Source organism: Otolemur garnettii, unplaced genomic scaffold (assembly GCF_000181295.1).
Source record: "Otolemur garnettii isolate 467f Iridium unplaced genomic scaffold, OtoGar3 scaffold00134, whole genome shotgun sequence".
Lineage (NCBI taxonomy): Eukaryota > Metazoa > Chordata > Mammalia > Primates > Galagidae > Otolemur > Otolemur garnettii.
In genome coordinates, this window is record NW_003852529.1 from 2,884,599 (window position 1) to 2,902,815 (window position 18,217).

Here is an 18,217-nt window from a genome sequence, read left to right on the forward strand (position 1 = left end):
CGGGCCGCGCGCCCCCTCGCCTCCCGCAGCCATGGCAACCGCAGCCCGGCCTGTGCACGCCGAGGGCAGCTGGGGCACGCTGCCCAGCCGCTGGGGCCGCCACGCGCTCCCGGAGAGAAGCCAGACCCAGGTCTCCGTCCGGGGCTTAGCCGGGCAAGGTTTTGCGGGGGCAGTCCGAAGGGCGGGGCCTGGCCTCTGCTCCACCGCAGCCTGCAGGGGGAGCCCCAGGCCCAGCGCAGACCCCTGCTTGCGGGTCCGGAAGGGGAGGGAGGACCCAGGGGCGGGGCGGCTCAGCGAGGGGTGGGGACTAGGCCCCGGAACCGCGAGCGCGCGAGTGCGCGTGCGTGCGCGGCGGGCCGCGGTCGCGCGCCGTTAGGTTCACCGCATTTCCCTGGCAGACTCTTGCGCGCATCTCCATGCCAGTCCCCGGTCCTGTGAGCACAGGCTGTGCCTGTGAGTGCCGGAAGGGTACGAGGTGCTGGCTTCCCTTCTGTCACCCTCGAGCGGAGCTCCAAGCGCCTGGCCTGGAGATGAACACCCGGCAGGTGCCACTAATGCTCTCAGGCTGAGCACGAAGCGCCTTCTGTGGGGACCCGGGCGGGTGTCTGGGCGGACAGGCGGTCGCCCAGGGCACTGGAATCAGGGGTGGGATCACTGAGGAGCCAGGGGCACAGGCCAGGGCAGCAGGGCTCTCCAGGTGGAGAATCGTCTGAGGGGAGTGGCTGTCTTTGCCCACAGCATGGGTCCATTTTGCAGAGGCTGCACTTTGCTGCCAGTGTCAGGAGAGGAAGGAGTTTCGCAATCAAGACCAGCCTGCCACCCACACCGGAACTAGGGTGCGGGCCTCAGTCAGCTTGGTTCCGGCCTTTGGTTACTGGAGGCCTAGCCTGGGGTCTGATTCCACAGCTGACCCTCTGGCCTGTTTGCCTACTTGTTAAATGACTTGGCATTTAGATCCAGAAGGGCCATATAGCTTTAGGGCACCTCCTGCTCAAGGGAGTCACTGGGCCAGGAGGCTTGGTTGCCATTTTTACTCCACCTTCTCAGTGTAGTCAGGGGGCTCCTGTGCCATCTGGGACCACTGAAACTCCACTCTGTGGTGTCATCTTGTCGTCTGTGATGTACTGAGGTTGACGACAGCCAAGAAGACTTATGTCCAGAGCTCTAAGATCGGCTCTGCTGGCCACTGTTGTGCACCCCTCTCTGACCTCCACCTTTCTCAAACAGGCTGTCCCTTCCCCAAGCCCTCTTCAGGCCTAAATCTGACAGGACATTCTTAGGCCCAGCCTCTCCTGATTTCTGCAATCTTTTTTTTTTTTTTGAGACAGAGCCTCAAGCTCTCCCCCTGGGTAAAGTGCCATGGCATCACAGCTCACAGCAACCTCCAACTCCTGGGCTCAAGCGAGTCTCCTGCCTCAGCCTCCCAAGTAGCTGGGACCACAGGCGCCCGCCACGATGCCAGGCTATTTTTTGGTTGCAGCTGTCGTCGTTTCGCGGGCCCAGGCTAGATTTGAACCCGCCACCTTAGGTGTAGGTAGCTGGCGCCTTAGCCACTTGAGCCACGGGCACCGAGCCAATTTCTGCAATCTTGAATGTGACTCTCCGCCAGCCCTCAATTCCACGACAGTGCCTTCTAACCCTTTCCCAGGGACCCTCACTGGCTGAGAGAGCCTATTTCTGCTGTCACCCTGAAGCCTACTCCAGGCCTGCCCCTCAGCTTCCTCCAGGGTAGCTCTGTGCCCATGTGCTTCATGCTGTCAGTTTGGTGCTGGGTCTGAAGCCAAATTCAGCCACTTGTCCTACCCCCAGGCTCAGGGCTGTCCTGGCTCTGTGGGTGGTACCAAAGACCTCTCCATGTTCCATCTTGGACTCCCACATCACTCATTCCAGGTCCCTGCTGGGCCAAGTTCTTTCAACTGGCCTGCCTCTTCATCTCTTCCACCAGCATTACCGCCTTTAGGATGCCTCCTCACCTCCTGTTCTTTGCTTCCCTCCATACACCCTGCACACAGGAACCAGCACTCATCACCCCACCTTCACCCTGGGTGAAGTTCAGGCTCCATGTCCACTCATCTTCAGCTGGCAGCTGCCAGGCACACACCGGGGTCTGTGCCAGGTTAAGCCTAGCATTCAGGGCCTCTTAGGTGTGGCTCTTTCCTACAGTGCTCTCACCAACCTGAGCCACTCACAATTGCCTGGCCCTTCCCTGCATCAGAAATGTTGCCATCCCAACGCTGGAAACCCACCACAAAGGCTACTACCCCAAGACTCTCTAGTCTCCAGCCTATAGCTTCCTGCCCCAGCAGCCTTCTCTGCACTGCATGGCATGATTGGCCTCAGCCTACCCAGCTGAGCTCTGCCTGGAGTGGGCAGCAATACACACCTGTAGTCACCGATGGGCCCTGCAGGGCAAGGACGTGGGGAAAAGCATGTTGACCAGAAACCTGTGGGTAGAGGTGAGGCCTGATGTTGGGGAATCCCTTGGGCCTCAGATGCCTGGTGAGGCCCAAGGGAGACCAAGGCCAGAGAGGGTCAAGAGTCCAGAGGATGCAGTGTGATGTAGAGGGCAGAGGTGTCTGTTGTGACTGTCGTGGGGAGGGGGGCTTAGCACAGTGCCTGGCATGTCCCAGTCTGTCCAACATGACACCAAACATGGAGATGTTGGTAGCTTTTCCTACTGACCCAGGCAGAGGGTAGAAGATTCCTTCTCCTCCACAGAGAAGGGGGGATGGGCACTGTACAGCCACCAAGTGGGGAGGGGATGGGCAGGGTGGGGAAAGAGGAACCCCCACCTGCCTGGGAGAGGGCCTGGGCAAGCTGGCCTCAGATGGCTGCCATGGCCAGGGAGGACACCTGCCACAAGACCTTCCCCTCAGGCCCAGCCTAGCTGAGGATGAAGAGGTCAGTAGGCACAAAGAGTCTGAGAAGACCGAGAAGTCAGGCACCATTTTTTATAAAAACGCATAGTCTCATTTTTCACTCTTTAAAATCACATTCAAAAATCGGCAAAGAAACGCCCTGGGGAGGGAGTAGACGGAAGGGGAGGGCGCACCGACCCAGCCCCAGGGGAGAGGGCGCGACACCACACGTGGCAGCGCGACTGGCACAAGGGGGCATGCGGTGGGCGAGGTGGCGCCCTGGGCGGTGGCACTGACAGGACATGGGCTGTGGGACAGGACAGCCCGGGGGCACACTGATGGGCCTGGGCAGGGAGGGCTGGCCCCCTTGCACTGTGCTGCCCACCCACCTGCTGGCCCCATGTGGTCCCAGGCAGATGAGGTCTCACCCAGTCCAGCAGTGGGGGGACCTTGAGGCCAGGCTAGGCCAGTGTGGCCCAATCCGCAGCTGCCTTTCTGTGGTCCCTGAGCCCGGGTGCTTGGGGTAGAGGGGTAAGGGTGGTATAGGGAGGGCAGCAGCACCCACTGTCCGTGCCACCCTCCAGGCCAAGCCCCACAGTGTCCAGGGAAGGTGGGAATGGAGGCAACCAGCAACACAGGGGATTTCCCTGAACAAGGGCACAGGAGCCCAAGTCACTGTGGGAGGCCTTGGTGGCCAGGGAGACAATGGGCCCTCTTTTCTCGCCAATGGCCAGAGGGCAGGACAGTGCAGGGCTCTGTCCCTCTGTTGCAGGAGGGGCAAATTCAAGTAGTATCCCTGTGCTGGGCCCTCCCCTAGAGTGGGAGATGCTGGGCCCCCCAGCAGTGCCCAGGGGCACAGAGCACAGCTCAGAGCCTGAGGTGGCACAACCTGGTGTGGCACTGACCCCCAGGGGAGGGCAGGAGGGCTGCTGGGGGCTGCTGCTACCCCCATGGGAAAATACTAGGAGCAGGCGGCCCTGGGTCAGGACAGAGGGCACTGGACAGTGGCTGGGTTGGTGGCAGCAGGAGCCAAGGCAAGCAGGCCCCTCCCTGGGGGCTGGGCCAGGCTGGGGCCACAGGAAATCACAATAATTACAAAATAAAACTTTTTCCGCTTTGCGGGAAAACAAATAATAAAAATTCGACAAAATAAATTAGAGGTTTATAAAAGGCGGGCAGGTGGGTCAGAGGCCATTGGCGCTGCCGCGCTGGACCAGCGGCACCTTGCTCAGCTCCACTGCAGGTGAACGGGGCTTGTTCTTCATCTTGGGCACCCGCTGGACCAGCTGCTGGGCCTCACGGTAGGCATCACGCAGCTCCTTCTTCCACTGCACCAGCTCAGGGTCACTCTGTGCACACCAGGCTCTGTCAGCCGGGGCTCAGCCCCAGCACACCCACCCCACCCCGGCCCCCACTCACATCACACTGCAGGACAAACTGTTTGCCTCCCCGGATCTTGAGCAGGAGGCACTTGCGCTCCTTGATTTGCGTCTCTTCCACCGCCTGGATCTCCTCCATGGTCAGCAGGCTCTGCTGCAGGGCCGAGGACGGGACAGGCGGGCAGGTGAGGGCCAGGCCCAGCCAGCCTCCCGACACCCGGTTCCCAGCCACAGTCCCAAGTTCTTACCGGGGCCTCGCCCTCACCCCGCCACTCAAGCCGGTTGGGGAACAGGTAGAAGTACCGCCGCTGCCACTGGGTCAGGAAGGGGTTGCCCATCTTAGACATGTAGCCGTGCATGATACAGTCCTTGCCCAGGGCGTAGTCTGATGCGAGAGATGGGAGAGGGGGCTCAGCCTGGCCCAGCCTGGGTTTAAATCCCGGTTTGGCTGCTTTCTGGCTGTGACCTTGGTCGAGTCCCTTAAGCCTGAGCCGTTTCCTCACGTCCATTGTGGGCAGGGGCCCGGTGACCCTCACCTTCCTCATGGCCCAGCTGCTTGTTCTTGGCTTTCTTTCGGGCCTCTAGTCGGTCTGTCTCAGCGTTGATGGTGTCAAAGACGGTCTCTGCCACCTCCTGCTGCCACCGCTCCGAGATGGTGAGGGGGAAGTTTCTGTAGAGCTCCTGGTCACTATCCAGTAGCTTCACCAGGTGGACAGGGCAGGGACACATGGATGGACAGGAGGAGGCAGAACATCCATGAGCCACAGGCCTGCCCAGACAAGGCAGCGGCAGGGGCAGGGATGATCTGGTCCACCTGCCATCCCCCGGGGATGTGTGGGGAGGAGCTGAGGCCCACAAGCTGGCAGGGCTGGCTTGGGACTCAAGGGGGCTCGATGGACAAGAGTTCCTCCCAGCCATGATATGGTTTAAGCTAGCAAGGACCAGTACCTTGATTCCTTTTGTGTCTTCCTCATCAAAGGAGCCAATATCAAAGGCATCAGCCGCATTCACCTCCCCTCGAGGGGGGATCAGCGGGGGAGGGTACTGCAGTAGAACAGGAGCCATGGGGCTTTAGCATAGGGGAAGGAATCCAAGATGTCCCCCCATCCCCTTGCCACAGGCTATCACCTTCTGCAGGAAGACCATCTGCCAGTCCAGGGAGCGGAAGAAGGGGCTCTCTTTCACCTCCTGAGCCCTGTAAGAAGATGCCTGTCATCCAGGTTGCCACCACCCCAAGCCAGGGGCTCGGGCTGGGCTATGTGGTCAGGCTGCCCAGGTTTATTTCCTGGTTTAGCTTTGTGACCTTGGGCAAGTTCCTTAAACCTGAGCCTGTTTCCTTGTCTAAATGGGAGAATAGTAGTTCCTACATCACGGGGCTGTGGTGAGTTTTAACATTGGTAAATTCTGCAATGCTGTGCACAGCCCTTAGTTCAATAAACATATAATTCTGGTAGTTTCACCATCATCTTTGTCACAAGGACCCTTCTGGAAGCAGGATACCAGTTGGTTCCAGAGCTCCACCCCCAAGCAGCCCCTCTACCCAGCGATCGTAGGTCAAGGCAGCCATGCCCCCTCTTGTGAGCTCTTCCAAGGAGGCTAGGACCCACAGCAAGCCAAGTAGCAAGGGCACTCACCCACGGCCCAGGCAGCCCAGTCTCCGGTTGACGTCCCTCTGCAGCAAGCCCTCCAGTAGGGAGCGGAGTTCAGGGGAGAAGGAGTCGGGCAGCTCCACAGCCTTTAGAGAGAAGCAGGATGTGGGCAGGGGCAGAGGAGAAGCCCTTGGCCTCATCTCAGCGGGGGGCAGGGGTGTCCAGGCCCCTAGCAGAGGGAGAGACAATGGCCCAGCGGCCATGTGTGTTCTGACGATATAGGGAGACCCAGAGCCTGTGGGGCAGGAGGGTCTGTCTCCCAGAGACCAGATGGGATCAGGGCCCTGAAATCTCTGCTGGCTGGTGAGAACCAAGGGTCAGGACTCCAGCACCTACAGGAGACCCCAGCCCTGCTGTGGCCTCACAGAGACCCCACACTCACCATCGTCAATGTCATGCGGTCGATCTCATGCTTATCTTTGGTCTTGTGCTGCCGGAAGGGACTGTGCCTGGGCAAGAGGGGCCGAAGACCCAGGTCAAAGGACAGGAATGGGGAAACAGAGGCAGACAGCATAAATGAGCCTGAGCTACCACCCAGGCAGCTGTGGGCTTCGCTCCCCCAGCCTCCCACCTGGACTGCAGGGTAGCTGCTCTCAGCCCTGTCCCACCTGCCTACTAGGACGGCCCACTCACCCCCGTAGCAGCTTGAAGAGCATGCAGCCTAGGGAGAACCAGTCAGCACTGCTGTCGTAGGCCACGCCCTTCTGCAGGACCTCAGGGGCCATGTACCCATGGGTGCCCCTGTGGGAACAAGGGGGCTGTGAGCTCGAGCAGCAGAGTGGGGGAAAGGGACAGGCAGCAGGGCACTCACACGCTGGCGTGGGGCTTCTTCTTGGAGAAGTCGCAGGCCAGGCCCAGGTCCGAGATCCGCACATGGCCGTGCTCATCCAGAAGGATGTTGGCCGGCTGTGGGGAAGCACAGTGTGCTGCTAGCCCAGAAGTACCAGGGGTCACTGCCTTCACTTGGGACCATTTCAGGTGTCCAGGCAGAGGGCCCAGGTGGGTCTCCTTTCCTTTCCCCAATCACAACTGAACCCAGAGGTGGGCTTGGGTGGGAAGGAAAGGGCCTTGTCCCAGGAATGGTGCAGCTTCAGCCCTCACCTTCAGGTCTCGGTAGACCACGAAGCGGCTGTGCATGTGCTCCAGGCCCAGGATGATCTCTGCTGCGTAGAAGCGCATGTCGGCCTCAGAGAAGACCCCATGCTGGGACAGGTGGTAATGCAGGTCTCCACCTGGGAGAGGCAGCCCCAGCACACTTAGCTTCCTGCCAGCCCTCAGCCCTGGCCTTTGTCCACCCTGGGGCTGACCTGCACTCACCATTCATGAGGTCCAAGATGAAGCTTAGCTTGTCTGGCGTGTGGAATGCATACGACATGCAGACGATGAAGGGACAGTCCTAGGAGGGGAGGGGGGGGTCAGCGGAGGGAGGCTGCTGAGCTCCAGGCTGGCGCCACTCTGGGGCAGCCCTGTGCTCACCCCGGTGCTGACGAGGGAGAGCATGATGCGCTCGTTTAGGGCCAGCGTCTCCCCCTGCTTCATCTTGATGCGCTTCTTGTCCAAACATTTCATGGCATACCTATGGGGGGACGGGGTGGTCAGCACCCCCTGAGAAGTGGAACCCAGGCTGCCCTGGGGGATCCAGATGAGCACGTGACACAGATCAGGGAAAGAAGGCAGGAGAAAGTGCCACAGGTCAGGGGGCCTGCAGAAGGGGACAGCAGGAACAGGCAGAGGAACAGACCTGCCTGTGAGAGCCCCTTGCTGGGAACACAGATCCCTCAGGTCTTGCTGTAAATCCCTGAGCCTTCAGGCCACCGGGAGCCCTGCTCCTCCTCCCTCAGGCACCCCACAATCCAGCTGAGCAGGTACTCACATCTTGCCCGTGTCGGCTTTCCGGCACCCGTAGACCTCCCCAAAGCCCCCGCGCCCGATAATTCGGTGTACACTGAAGTCATTCATGGTCAGCTGTGGGGGTGACAACAGCTGGTGTCACTGCAGGTTGCCAGGGGCAGAGATGCCAGGCTGCAGAGGCTGGCCCTGTGACAGGGTCCCCCACACCTGGCTGCCCTTGCCTCTGGGGTCCTAGCACTGACCAGCATAGCCAACGCCTCAGGGGCTGAAAGGCAGATGCCTTGATCTCCCCACCCCAGCCTGGCTCCCTAGAGAGGAGCCATAGGGAGCACAGCCCTTTACATTGCACTCACATGAATGTTGAGCTCCACGTTCTTCCACTGGCAAAAACGCGTGAACTTATCGCTGTGAGAGAAGAGCCCAGGCTCAGAGATACTCCGAAAGTGATGCTGGTGCAAGTTACCCCACACTGCTGCCATTCCCTGGGGTCTCATCAGATGTGGGAACATCCTGAGCCATGATGTCCTTTTCTAGGATCTTGTGGGAGCCATACATGCTGAGCCTGCCCATCCTAAGTGCCAGCTTTGTCCCAGTGCCTGGCATGGAGGCAGCCACCTAGTTGTATACTCCCGTGGGATCAGATCAGCTAACCCAGACTTCCTGTTACTATATTCCTGATAAGTGCCCACCCTGTCCTGTTTGTATACCTCTTGTGACATAGAGCTCACTCTATGGCTGGGCAGCTGTGACCCTAAAAAAAGCTGCTTTTTATATTTAGCTGAAATCTGCCTACAGCTCTCACCCCCTGGCCAACTCTGGCTGTGAGGGCCAAGGGGGTCAGTGCACATAGTTTTCCAAAAAATCACCTGGGACAGGCTTTGAGCTACCTCATGCTGAGAAAGGTGGGGCACAAGATCAAAGCCTGTATGACTTCTCAAGGGTCCCTGAATGGAGCTGCTAATGGGCCTGTGCACCCGCCTGCTCAGGGCCTGACATAGGCTGGCTTCCGTCCTCCATATCATGCACAAACCTTCCCAGGGCAGTCATTTCCTCCCCTTCCTCTCCCATACTGGCCCCTGCGCTCACCTCTCAATGAATTTCTGGAACACATCCCCTCGGAGGTTCTGACAAATCTCTTCAATGTATGGCTAAGGAAGGAAGCTGGAAATTGGTGACTGAGCCCCTCAGACTGGTGTCTGCCAGGCCCTACCCCTAACTGATGAGGCTCCTTGACCTGGGGCTGCCCAGGACTGACCACATCCAGGAGGGACCAGGAGGCAGCAGAGAATAAATCCAGCACATACCTGGAAGAGGTCTGGAGGCACCTGCTTCTTCACCAGGTGGCCTTGGACATGCTCAGTGGCACTCTTGGAGAAGGGCTGGGAAGATAGGTGACTATGAACTCTCCACAGGGTCCTTTCTTCCCTTCCCAGCCCCCAGCTGACTCTGGGCCAGCACATGAGGCCAAGCCTGGGATGAGTGGCTGGGGATACTCACGTGGGAGCAAGCCAACAGTTCCTTCATGATGTACAAGTCAAAGATCTCCCGGCTGCGAGCCACACGCTCGTCCTCTGTTTCCAGCTTCTCATATTTCTTAATCTGGAGGACAGGATGCCCACAGGTGAGCCTTGGCCCAGCAGGGCCCATGAGCACCAACACCAGGTGTCTTATAGCTTCAATGGAAACTGCCCAGCTTCCTCCCCTCTCTCCTGAGGGCCCCTCCCAGCCCATCTCACCTCCTCATAGAACTCCACCAAAGGCTTGGCCTCCTCCAGGTGGTTCAGGCAGAAGTCTCGGAAGAGCAAGTACCCTGAAAGTAACCATGGGAGGTCACATGAGCCACAGCTCCTCTTAAGGGCCCTCCTGTCATTGTGGGCAGAATGTGGTCTCTGTCCCAGGCTATTGCCAACCTGGAAATTTCTTGTGTTCTTAGTCAGGGCCCCTGTGCTTCTACCCACTTCCTGAAATCTCCTTCCTTAGACAGAGGCTAGAAAGTGATGGGCATCATGGACAGCCAGAGGAAGAGGGCTGGCTCTGGCTCTAGGAACCCCCTCAACGCAGCCCAAGGCCTTGCTCCTGCTCCGTGAGGCCCATACTATCCTCAGGTGGGCTATGCATGGACAACAGGGTCATTTCTGGGGGCTCTTTGGATGCCATGGCCAACTGGGTTAGGTGTAGCTGCAGCATGGGGAAGGAGGGTGGGCCATATCCCTCTCCTGGGCCACACCCTATCCTCCATGTCTGGCTCCCCTTCACAGAGGGTGGGCCCAGATGGGAAAACAGAGGCTCAAGGAGGCCTGGCAGAGTTGTGATATGTGGCAGTACTCCTCTGCTTGGTAGCAGGTTTCAGGAAGGCGGCTGGGGTTGGGGCCTCAGTGCAGGGGCATGGAAGGAGGACGGGCTACAGGAGACCAGGAGAGGTAGGATGGGCAGTGGGAAGGGCTCTCAGGATACCCTGGACAGGATGTCCTCACCCTTCCCAGGGAGTGGGGGCCTGAGGCCAAAAGAGAGCTAAACCCTGGTCTGTCTTCAGACCTTCTGTCCAACATAGGTGCCCAGGCTCGTGTTGGGTGGCTCTCCACGACTCTGAGGACTCTGCCTGGGCACTCCATCAGAGTGTGTGGCCATCGTTTCTGGTAACGTCGGCCTGTTTGGTAACTTGTAAACAGGGCTTTGCAGAGGGCAAAATGTTCTCACTGACACTGCCTCATCCCAACCTGACAGTCCCGGGCAGTGAGGCACGTGAGCTTCATTTCCCAGATGACGTCACCACCAGGTCCAGAGAGGTGAAGAAACTTGCCCAAGGTCACATAGCACAGGCCTGAGACCCACATGCTATGCCTCCTGACATATCACCCCCAAGGCTGGCCACCAGTGCCTGATCCCACAGGCCAGGCCACTCCTGGCCAGAGCTGAGATCCTGTTTGGAAGGGCACGTCAGAGCCTCCCTGACACCCGTCCCAGCCTGCCCTCTGGGCTGGGCCTGTGGGGCGGATCGCAAGACAACAGGCACCAGACTCCAGGAAGAGGCAGAGTGAGGGCCAGCACCAAGCAGCTCGATCACGGAGGGCCGGGGTGGAGTGGGCCAACCACCATGGAGCAGGCGCCACAGGAAGGGCCCCGCCTCTTCCTGTCAGTCCCACCAACGGCCCAGAGCAGCTGCGGCCTCGCCAAGGGGAAGCTGCAACTCTCAAAAACAAAAACCCCAAAGGAGGAACTTCCCTGGCGGCCCTGGAAGGCTGCTGGGCCCCACCCCCACTACGGGGCTCCCTGGGCTGACAGCCAGGGGCTAGAGGCAGGACAGGTCACACAGCCCAACCTGGAGCAGCCCCTGTGCGCTGCCCTGTCCAGAGTGGATAGGAGGCCAGCCTCCTGGCTGGCAGAGTCTGTGCTGTACTCACCCAGCTTCTGGGAGAAGATCTTCTCAAAGGTCACCTCACCTCGGTCCTCTAGGTACTTCTGCATGACACTGCGGATGCTGTGTGACAGGGAACATGTGGTGAGCAAGACACACATATGACCCTTCCCTGGGCCTGCTTCTGAGTTGAGGGCACTGCTGCTGGGGGACACTGCTCCCCCCAGGAAGAAGGCTGTGCCACTGGCCTACTTGCTCATCCCACCACAGCTCAGACCAGCAGGGGGCCTCCTGTTCAGAAGCCCACTGCTGCAGAAGCTTGGTCTGGGTGCTGCAGAATGCTGGCTTTGAGACCTTGGCCAAATCCCAAAAGCCAGGCCTGGTCCAGGAGCAGATGAGCAGATAAACAAAATGTGGCCTGTCCACACGGTGGCATGTTATTTGGCCATAAAAAGGAATGAAGCATAGATACGGCTACGGCATGATGCTGAGCGCAGAGCCAGTACAGAAGGCCACGTGTCATCTGGTCCCATTTACGTGAAATATCCAGAACAGGCACAACCACCAAGACAGAAAGCAGATCTGTGGGGTCAGGGCCACAACTGCCAGTGGCACAGGGCTCCTATTTGGGAGATGTTCTGGAATTAGATAGGGGTGAGGCCTGCACAACATAGTGAATGTACTAAAAACTACTGAATCATCCACTTTAAAATCATGGATTTTATGTTATATAAATTGTATCTCAATGAAAAAAAAAAAAAGCCAGGTAGGGTGTGGTGGCTCATGCCTGTAATCCCAGCTCTCTAGGAGGCTGAGGATGGTAGATAGCTTGAGCTCGTGAGTTCGAGACCAGCCTAAACAAGAGTGAGACCTCATCTCTACTAAAAATACAAAATGTTAGCTGGGCATTGTGGTGGGCACCTGTAGTCCCAGATACTTGGGAGGCTGAGGCAGGTGGATCACTTGAGTCCAGGAGTGTGAGGTTGCTATGAGCTAGGCTGATGTCATAGCATTCCAGCCTGGGTGACAAAGTAAGACTCTGTCTCAAAAAAAAAAAAAAGATCACCAAGCCTTAGTGTGTCCCACATACTTAGATAAAAAATAGAACCCTTGTCCTGGGTAGCTTAGTAGAGATATAGGGGAGGGTCTGGCCAAATGGACTGCCAACACTCAGCCCGATGCTCTCCACCTGTTTACCCACCCACATCAATGAGCGCTGTCTGGAAGAGCCATGCCAGGCCACATTCCATACCTCAGACACCACCTTGCTGTTCCCTAGTCCCCTCTCCTGGGCTAACCTCCAGTCGAGCCCTGCCACACCTGAACCCACACCATGCTCACACAGCCCTTGGGTCCCATGGGCCACCACCATGGGCCTTGATGGAGAGATTGGTGAGGATGCAGATCCACACATCTAGAGTCTCCGGGTTCAGCACAACCCAGCCCTATCCCTTGAAGCCAAGTCTGGGGCTCACTGGCCTGGTCACCCAGGCTGCAGTGACATTTTCACACGAGGCCTTGTGTGCATCATGTGAACCCCCCTCCCCGCACCATGCCTGCCCCACCCCCGGCACCCTGCCTAGGGTGCAGGGTGTGTGGGTCTGAGGCTTTAGGATGACGTGGACAGTGAGGAAGCCTCAGTGGGCCCCATGGCCAGTGCGAGGAGACTCAGGAAGGGGAGGAGGGCCTCTGGGTCATCAGAGACACTGTTCAGAGAAGGTGGAACCTCACTAGGCTCAAGTGCAAACAGGATGTTGGCAGGTGGTGAGGCCGGGGCAGGTGGGTGGACGTGGGAACAGGCAAAGCAAGAAGCTAGCCAGACAGGGAGGAGGACACAGAGGGGAGGGCAGGGCCTTGCAAGCCAGGAGGCTTCAGAGCCCACAAGTAGGCAGGAAGCAGGCTTAGTCCAGGGCAGCAGACAGACCGATTCTGCTGTGAGCACCACAGGGAGGATGCCCAGGAGGAAAGATGAGAGTAGGTGGCACGACAAAGCTCAGGCTGGCCAGTGCAAGGACAGTGCTTACAGTCCACCTTCCAAGCCTGGGGTCTGGAGTACACCAGCTCCAGTGAGAAAGGAGATATGAGAGCCAGCTCCAGGCAGGGCCTGAATGGCCCAGGGTCCCTGCCAAGCCTCTGGCCTTGGACTCAAGAGCAAGGGGATTCTTGCCCATTTCTGCTCGGCACTGTCTTTCTGAGGTCTGGGGTGGAAGCCCCGGCCCCAGCCCTGCCAGGATTCTGCTTTAAGTTCAAGCCTTCTTTATCTTTTATTTTCATTTATTTTTTGAGACTCACTTTGTCACCCTGGGTAGAGTGCTGTGGCATCACAGCTCACAGCAACCTCAAATTCCTGGGCTTTAAGCGATTCTTTTGCCTCAGCCTCCCAAGTAGCTGGGATTATAGGCGCCCACCACAACGCCTGGCTATTTTTAGAGATGAAGTCTTGCTCTTGCTCAGGCTGGTCTTGAACCTGTGAGCTCAGGCAATCCATCCACCTCAGCCTCCCAAGTGCTAGGATTATAGGCGTGAGCCATCATGCCTGGCGAGTCCAAGCCTTCTTTAGGAAGGGCCACACAAGGACAGCATGAGAGCACGTGGGGTTGTCACATGCATAAGACCAAAGCTGTGACCCTCTGGCCTGCCTCCAGATGTTGTGACCTTCTGAAGCTGTCTCCAACAGGAAGCACGGTGCTGAGGACAAGGATAGACCTTGGTAACCCCATGTTTGCAGCCTGTGACTCCTTCAGCACAGACCTGCCCCGCTGGGAAAATGAAAGCCCAGGCCTAGGGACTCCTGTGCAACCACTTCTGAGGCAGTCTTCTCCATCTGGGAAAGCAAGGACATTCTCCTGGAACCTGCAGGGACTCCAAGGCTGGGCAGGCCCCCTCATCCATGCCAGCACACTTTCCCTTTCTGGACACCACACACTGGCTCATATCCATCAATCACTGCCAAGGATTTGTTTCCCGGCTCATGGCGCTCATAAGGCAAGGGAGACAACAGACAGAAACCAAGTGTCAAGTGCTGCTTCACATATAGCAGGAGCTTGGTAAAACTCTGTGAAACTGAGGAAGACACAGCTCCTGTGCTCAGGACCTGGAGATCAGAGGCCTGTGCTCTGGGGTGGCCCTCAGGGCACAGTCTGCCCTAAGACCAGGAGAAGGTGACAGGGTGGTGGATTTGGGAACCTGCAAGGTGGCACCTTCACCACCCTGGCTCAGCTCTGAGCACTCTGCCTCGGTATCCAATTCTCATGTTTCAGGATGGGTCCATGGAAGGAATAAGAGGGAAAAAATATCCCAAATGCCAATCTCCCACATTATGGGAGGTCAGGTGGCTGCATCAGGTGCTGGTCAGGTAGAAGTGCAGATAGGTAGGTGCAGGTGGCAGCAAAGCAACTCAGCTGTTTGGAGGCCCCCACCAGAAGGGGGGCTTGGCTGTGGGGCCTCACTGCTAAGGTCTCTTGAGCCCAGACTTGCTTCATGGGAACCAGCAAAACTGGCGCCAGCTTGGCAGAGAGAATGGCCACCTAGCAGCCACTGCCACTTCCTGCCACAGCACTCAGAGCAGCCAATTACCAGACAAGCAAAGATCTCCCATAGGGAAGGGTGCTCGCTAAGGGACCCTGCCTGCAACAGCCAGGGAACCTGCTGGGCAGGGCCCTCCTCCTTCCCAGGGGCATTGCTGTCCATAGGGAATAGCAAGATTCAGGACCCTGGTCTTTGAGCTGGCCCTCCCCTGAGAAGCCATGCCTGGGCATGGCCATAGCATTCTTCCTGGTCCTCACCACACCACTTTACTTTTTTCCTTAAAAAGAAAAGTTTTCTAAATAAAATGCCCCCCCTCAAAAGCCCCAAATACAAGTCAGGCCTCAGCAGAGTCCATGAATGGAAGGCCCCCAAAGTAGACATTTTAGGGTTTCCTGTCTATTCCCATGGGGCCAGTGGCTGAGGGAGCTGGCGGTTAGAAAAACGTGTCAACTGAAGGAAACTCTGGCCAGGGTGGCAAGCATGGGCGGGCACAGGAGGTGGGGTGGCCTCCTGGGCTGGGTCACCTTCCTCTCCAACTCCCACTCCCTGATACTGGCGGAGTCTAGAGTGGCAACGAGCCCAGAGTGGCGTCCCTACCTCCACCCAGGTCAACAGCTCTGCTATCCAGGGGCAGGTGGCTCCCAAGACAGTCTGGACTGTCAAGAGAAACAAGTGGCCTGAAGGGTCCCAGACAGAAGGACCCGAAGGTCCCCAATCCCTGTAGGGAAGAGCCTCCTTTGCTCTGGCAGTTGGAAGGGTGCCTAGACCTGGGTTCCAAATAGTTCTGCCTACCTCCTTCCCTGGGAGGTCAGGACAGATCACAAACTTTAAATGTTTAGTTTCCCCATCTGTAAACTGAGGATGTCAACAAAATGCTAAACTGCCACCACCATGATGACCATTTAAACACCCAAGAGGCCACGGCTTGCTCCCCATGCAGTATCCTGGTCTGCTGCACCCACCATGGCCACCACTTGGCAGCTGGAAGGAAGACAGTGCCTGGGGGACAGCAGAGGCTTTGCTGGAGGACATGGAAAAACTAGCAGTGGGAACAACTCTGCAAAAAGTGGGTACAATGGCCAAACCAGACTGTATCATCTGTGACGACACTGAAAACCTCACCATAAAAACTGAGAGCATTTTGAAAAGCACAGTTTTTTTTGTATAGGAAAGAAGTTTGAAGAAATCACAGCTGAAAGCAGAAAAAGACTGTCACAGCTTTACAGATAGCACATTGGTTCAACATCAAGAATGGGACAAGAAGGAAAGCACGGTAACAAAACTGGCAGGCGCAGGAGCTCCAGCACTCTGGGAGGCCAAGGTGGGAGAAGCTTTGACCTCAGGAGTTCAAGATCAACCTGAGCAAGAGTAAGACTTGTCTCTACAAAAAAATAGAAAAACTGCCAGGTGGTGTGGCTCTCCCATCTGTGATTCTAGCACTTGGGAGTCCTGAGCTCACAAGTTTGAGACCAGCCTGAGCAAGAGTGAGACCTCGTCTCTAAAAGCTAGCCAGGTGTTGTGGCGGGCACCTGTAGTCCCAGCTACTTGGGAGGCTGAGGCAAGAGAATCGCGTAAGCCGGAGAGTTTGAGGTTGCTGTGAGCTGTGATGCCATGACGCTTTACCAAGGGTGATATAGTAAGATTCTGTCTCAAAAAAACAAAAAGCAAACAAAACAACTAGCCAGGAGTCACAGTGGTAGGCGCCTGTATTCCCAGTTACTCAGGAGGCTAGAACAGGAAGATTGCTTGAGCCCAGGAGTCTGAGTATACAGTGAGCTAGGATTATGCCACTGCCTTCATGCCTGGGCAACAAAGCAAAACTCAATTTCCAGGAAAAAAAAAAAAAATATATATATATATATATATATATATATCTCCTGTACATACATATATTGAAAATTGAAAGTGGGAAATTAGTGGTGGACTGTGTCATGAACAAGGTCACCTGTACTTAGGTCTATGAAAAAGTAGAATAAAAATTCCATCATTACTTTGGGCAGGAATTAGTTACGAGAATGAACCAGCTCAGTTTAATACGCAAACCTCCATATTGCCTCCCCCCATTACTGCATTATCTTTGCCACAACACTTTACATGTAACTCTTTCAAAGTGTTGGTTAATTAGGTTCATCTCTTTGATTAATAAATGTGTTTGTGCTAATAAAATAAAGAAAGAAAATAAGTAAGAAGTCTGAGAGGACGTGGCAGAAGAGGACTCCCCTAAAACACCAGGTAGCAGCCTGCATCCCACCTCCTGAACCTTAGGGGGGAGCTGCTTAGGCACCATTCCCTGGCACCCTGAAGCTCCTAGAATGGGGTCACATGCTAACTGGGCTTGTCTAGGTCTGTGTTCCACACGTGCCACGTCCTTGTAGGATGGGGCCTGTGATCAGGTGGCCTCCTGCTGGCTGAGCACCGGCCAGGGCTGGGCCCTCAGCTGAGTGACCCAGTGGTTGCCACTCCCCTCTCTCACAGACTAGCCTCAAGCACAGGGTTGCTCCACCTGGGGTCCCAGCAGGTAAAGTCCAATACCTGCCTGGCTAGACTATCGGGGGGACCTTGGCACAGAGACTCTTAGGAGTCCAGCTGTGGGCAGGAGCAGTCTGGTCCTACTCCCTGGCACCAGCCACCAGGAGTTAAGCCCAGGCTGACACCAGCGGGGGGGAGGTCGCTTCCTCTCCTAGCACAGCGAGCAGTTGAGGCACCAAGGGTGGCAGGACAGTTGACGGGGAGTGGGTGAAAACTTCCGGTACCTTCTAGTACCTCAAGGTTCAGAAGAAAAGCAAAGTCCCACATCTTGTGGTATGGCGGTCTGGCCCTTCCCCAGCGGCTCCTGCTCCGAGTCTAAGATAGCGGCTGTGTGGCCCAGCAGGGACTGCAGGACTCAGAGGCAAACATACTCATGTTGATGGTAAGGAAACTGGGGCTAGAAGAAGCTGACTGGGCAACTGCCCAGAGGCCCACAGTGAGTTAGTAGCAAAGAAAATAGTCAATAGCCTCTCACAAGGCACCCCTCAACAACCTCTGGGGGAGAGGTAGATGCAGGGTCTCAGAGGAGCCAGTGCCCAGTGTGTGCCCTTGCTACCCTGCTCCCAAGTCCCCACTTCAGGATGTGGGCAGCACCATCCTGGTAGTCCAGGGTGGGAGGCCTCCTGGGATGGCACCTGGCAGGCCAGGAGCTGTGGTCCCTGTGCCCCTCCTGTCACAATGATGCCAAAGCCTCAACATCCCAGGACACTAACAGAGGCTACTGGCCCTGCGGGTCCAGCACAGCCACATTGGGAACCACCATGTTCTGGAGAGAAGGCTGTGGCTGCAGCTGAGGCTGTCCCTGTGGCATTTCCAGGAAACCTGGCACTGAGGTAGCAGCAGCAGCAGCAGCAGCAGGAGGAAGTCCCCTGGAGCTTCTTATTAATATTTCTCAACAACTCTCCCTGGGGCTGACAACATCCTCAGAGCTCAAGGACAGGGCCACATATCAAATGGGAAAGACCAACCTAGACTGCTGAATCTGGGGTGAGCCCTAAGAAGAGGAAAGGGGGCTCGGCGCCTATAGCTCAATCAGCTAAGGCGCCAGCCACGTACACCTAAGGTGGC

General features: G+C 57.0%; 1 protein-coding gene across 1 annotated transcript in view; it reads right to left on the reverse strand.

Annotated features, from left to right (window-relative positions):
* Positions 1-2,937: 2,937 nt before the first annotated feature.
* GRK2 (G protein-coupled receptor kinase 2) overlaps positions 2,938-18,217 on the reverse strand; it is a 19,499-nt gene continuing 4,219 nt past the window's right edge. Inside the window, exons 2-21 of the mRNA XM_003798329.1 lie at positions 11,139-11,215; positions 9,474-9,547; positions 9,235-9,336; positions 9,042-9,116; positions 8,824-8,885; positions 8,091-8,142; positions 7,760-7,851; positions 7,363-7,462; positions 7,204-7,282; positions 6,988-7,118; positions 6,698-6,792; positions 6,520-6,627; positions 6,269-6,335; positions 5,872-5,972; positions 5,366-5,432; positions 5,186-5,281; positions 4,774-4,936; positions 4,486-4,622; positions 4,278-4,391; positions 2,938-4,207 (exon numbers count right to left, since the gene is read on the reverse strand). Coding sequence (XP_003798377.1) covers positions 4,043-4,207; positions 4,278-4,391; positions 4,486-4,622; positions 4,774-4,936; positions 5,186-5,281; positions 5,366-5,432; positions 5,872-5,972; positions 6,269-6,335; positions 6,520-6,627; positions 6,698-6,792; positions 6,988-7,118; positions 7,204-7,282; positions 7,363-7,462; positions 7,760-7,851; positions 8,091-8,142; positions 8,824-8,885; positions 9,042-9,116; positions 9,235-9,336; positions 9,474-9,547; positions 11,139-11,215 — 1,957 coding nt within the window. The 3' untranslated portion in view covers positions 2,938-4,042. The remainder of the gene's footprint in view (positions 4,208-4,277; positions 4,392-4,485; positions 4,623-4,773; positions 4,937-5,185; positions 5,282-5,365; positions 5,433-5,871; positions 5,973-6,268; positions 6,336-6,519; positions 6,628-6,697; positions 6,793-6,987; positions 7,119-7,203; positions 7,283-7,362; positions 7,463-7,759; positions 7,852-8,090; positions 8,143-8,823; positions 8,886-9,041; positions 9,117-9,234; positions 9,337-9,473; positions 9,548-11,138; positions 11,216-18,217) is intronic.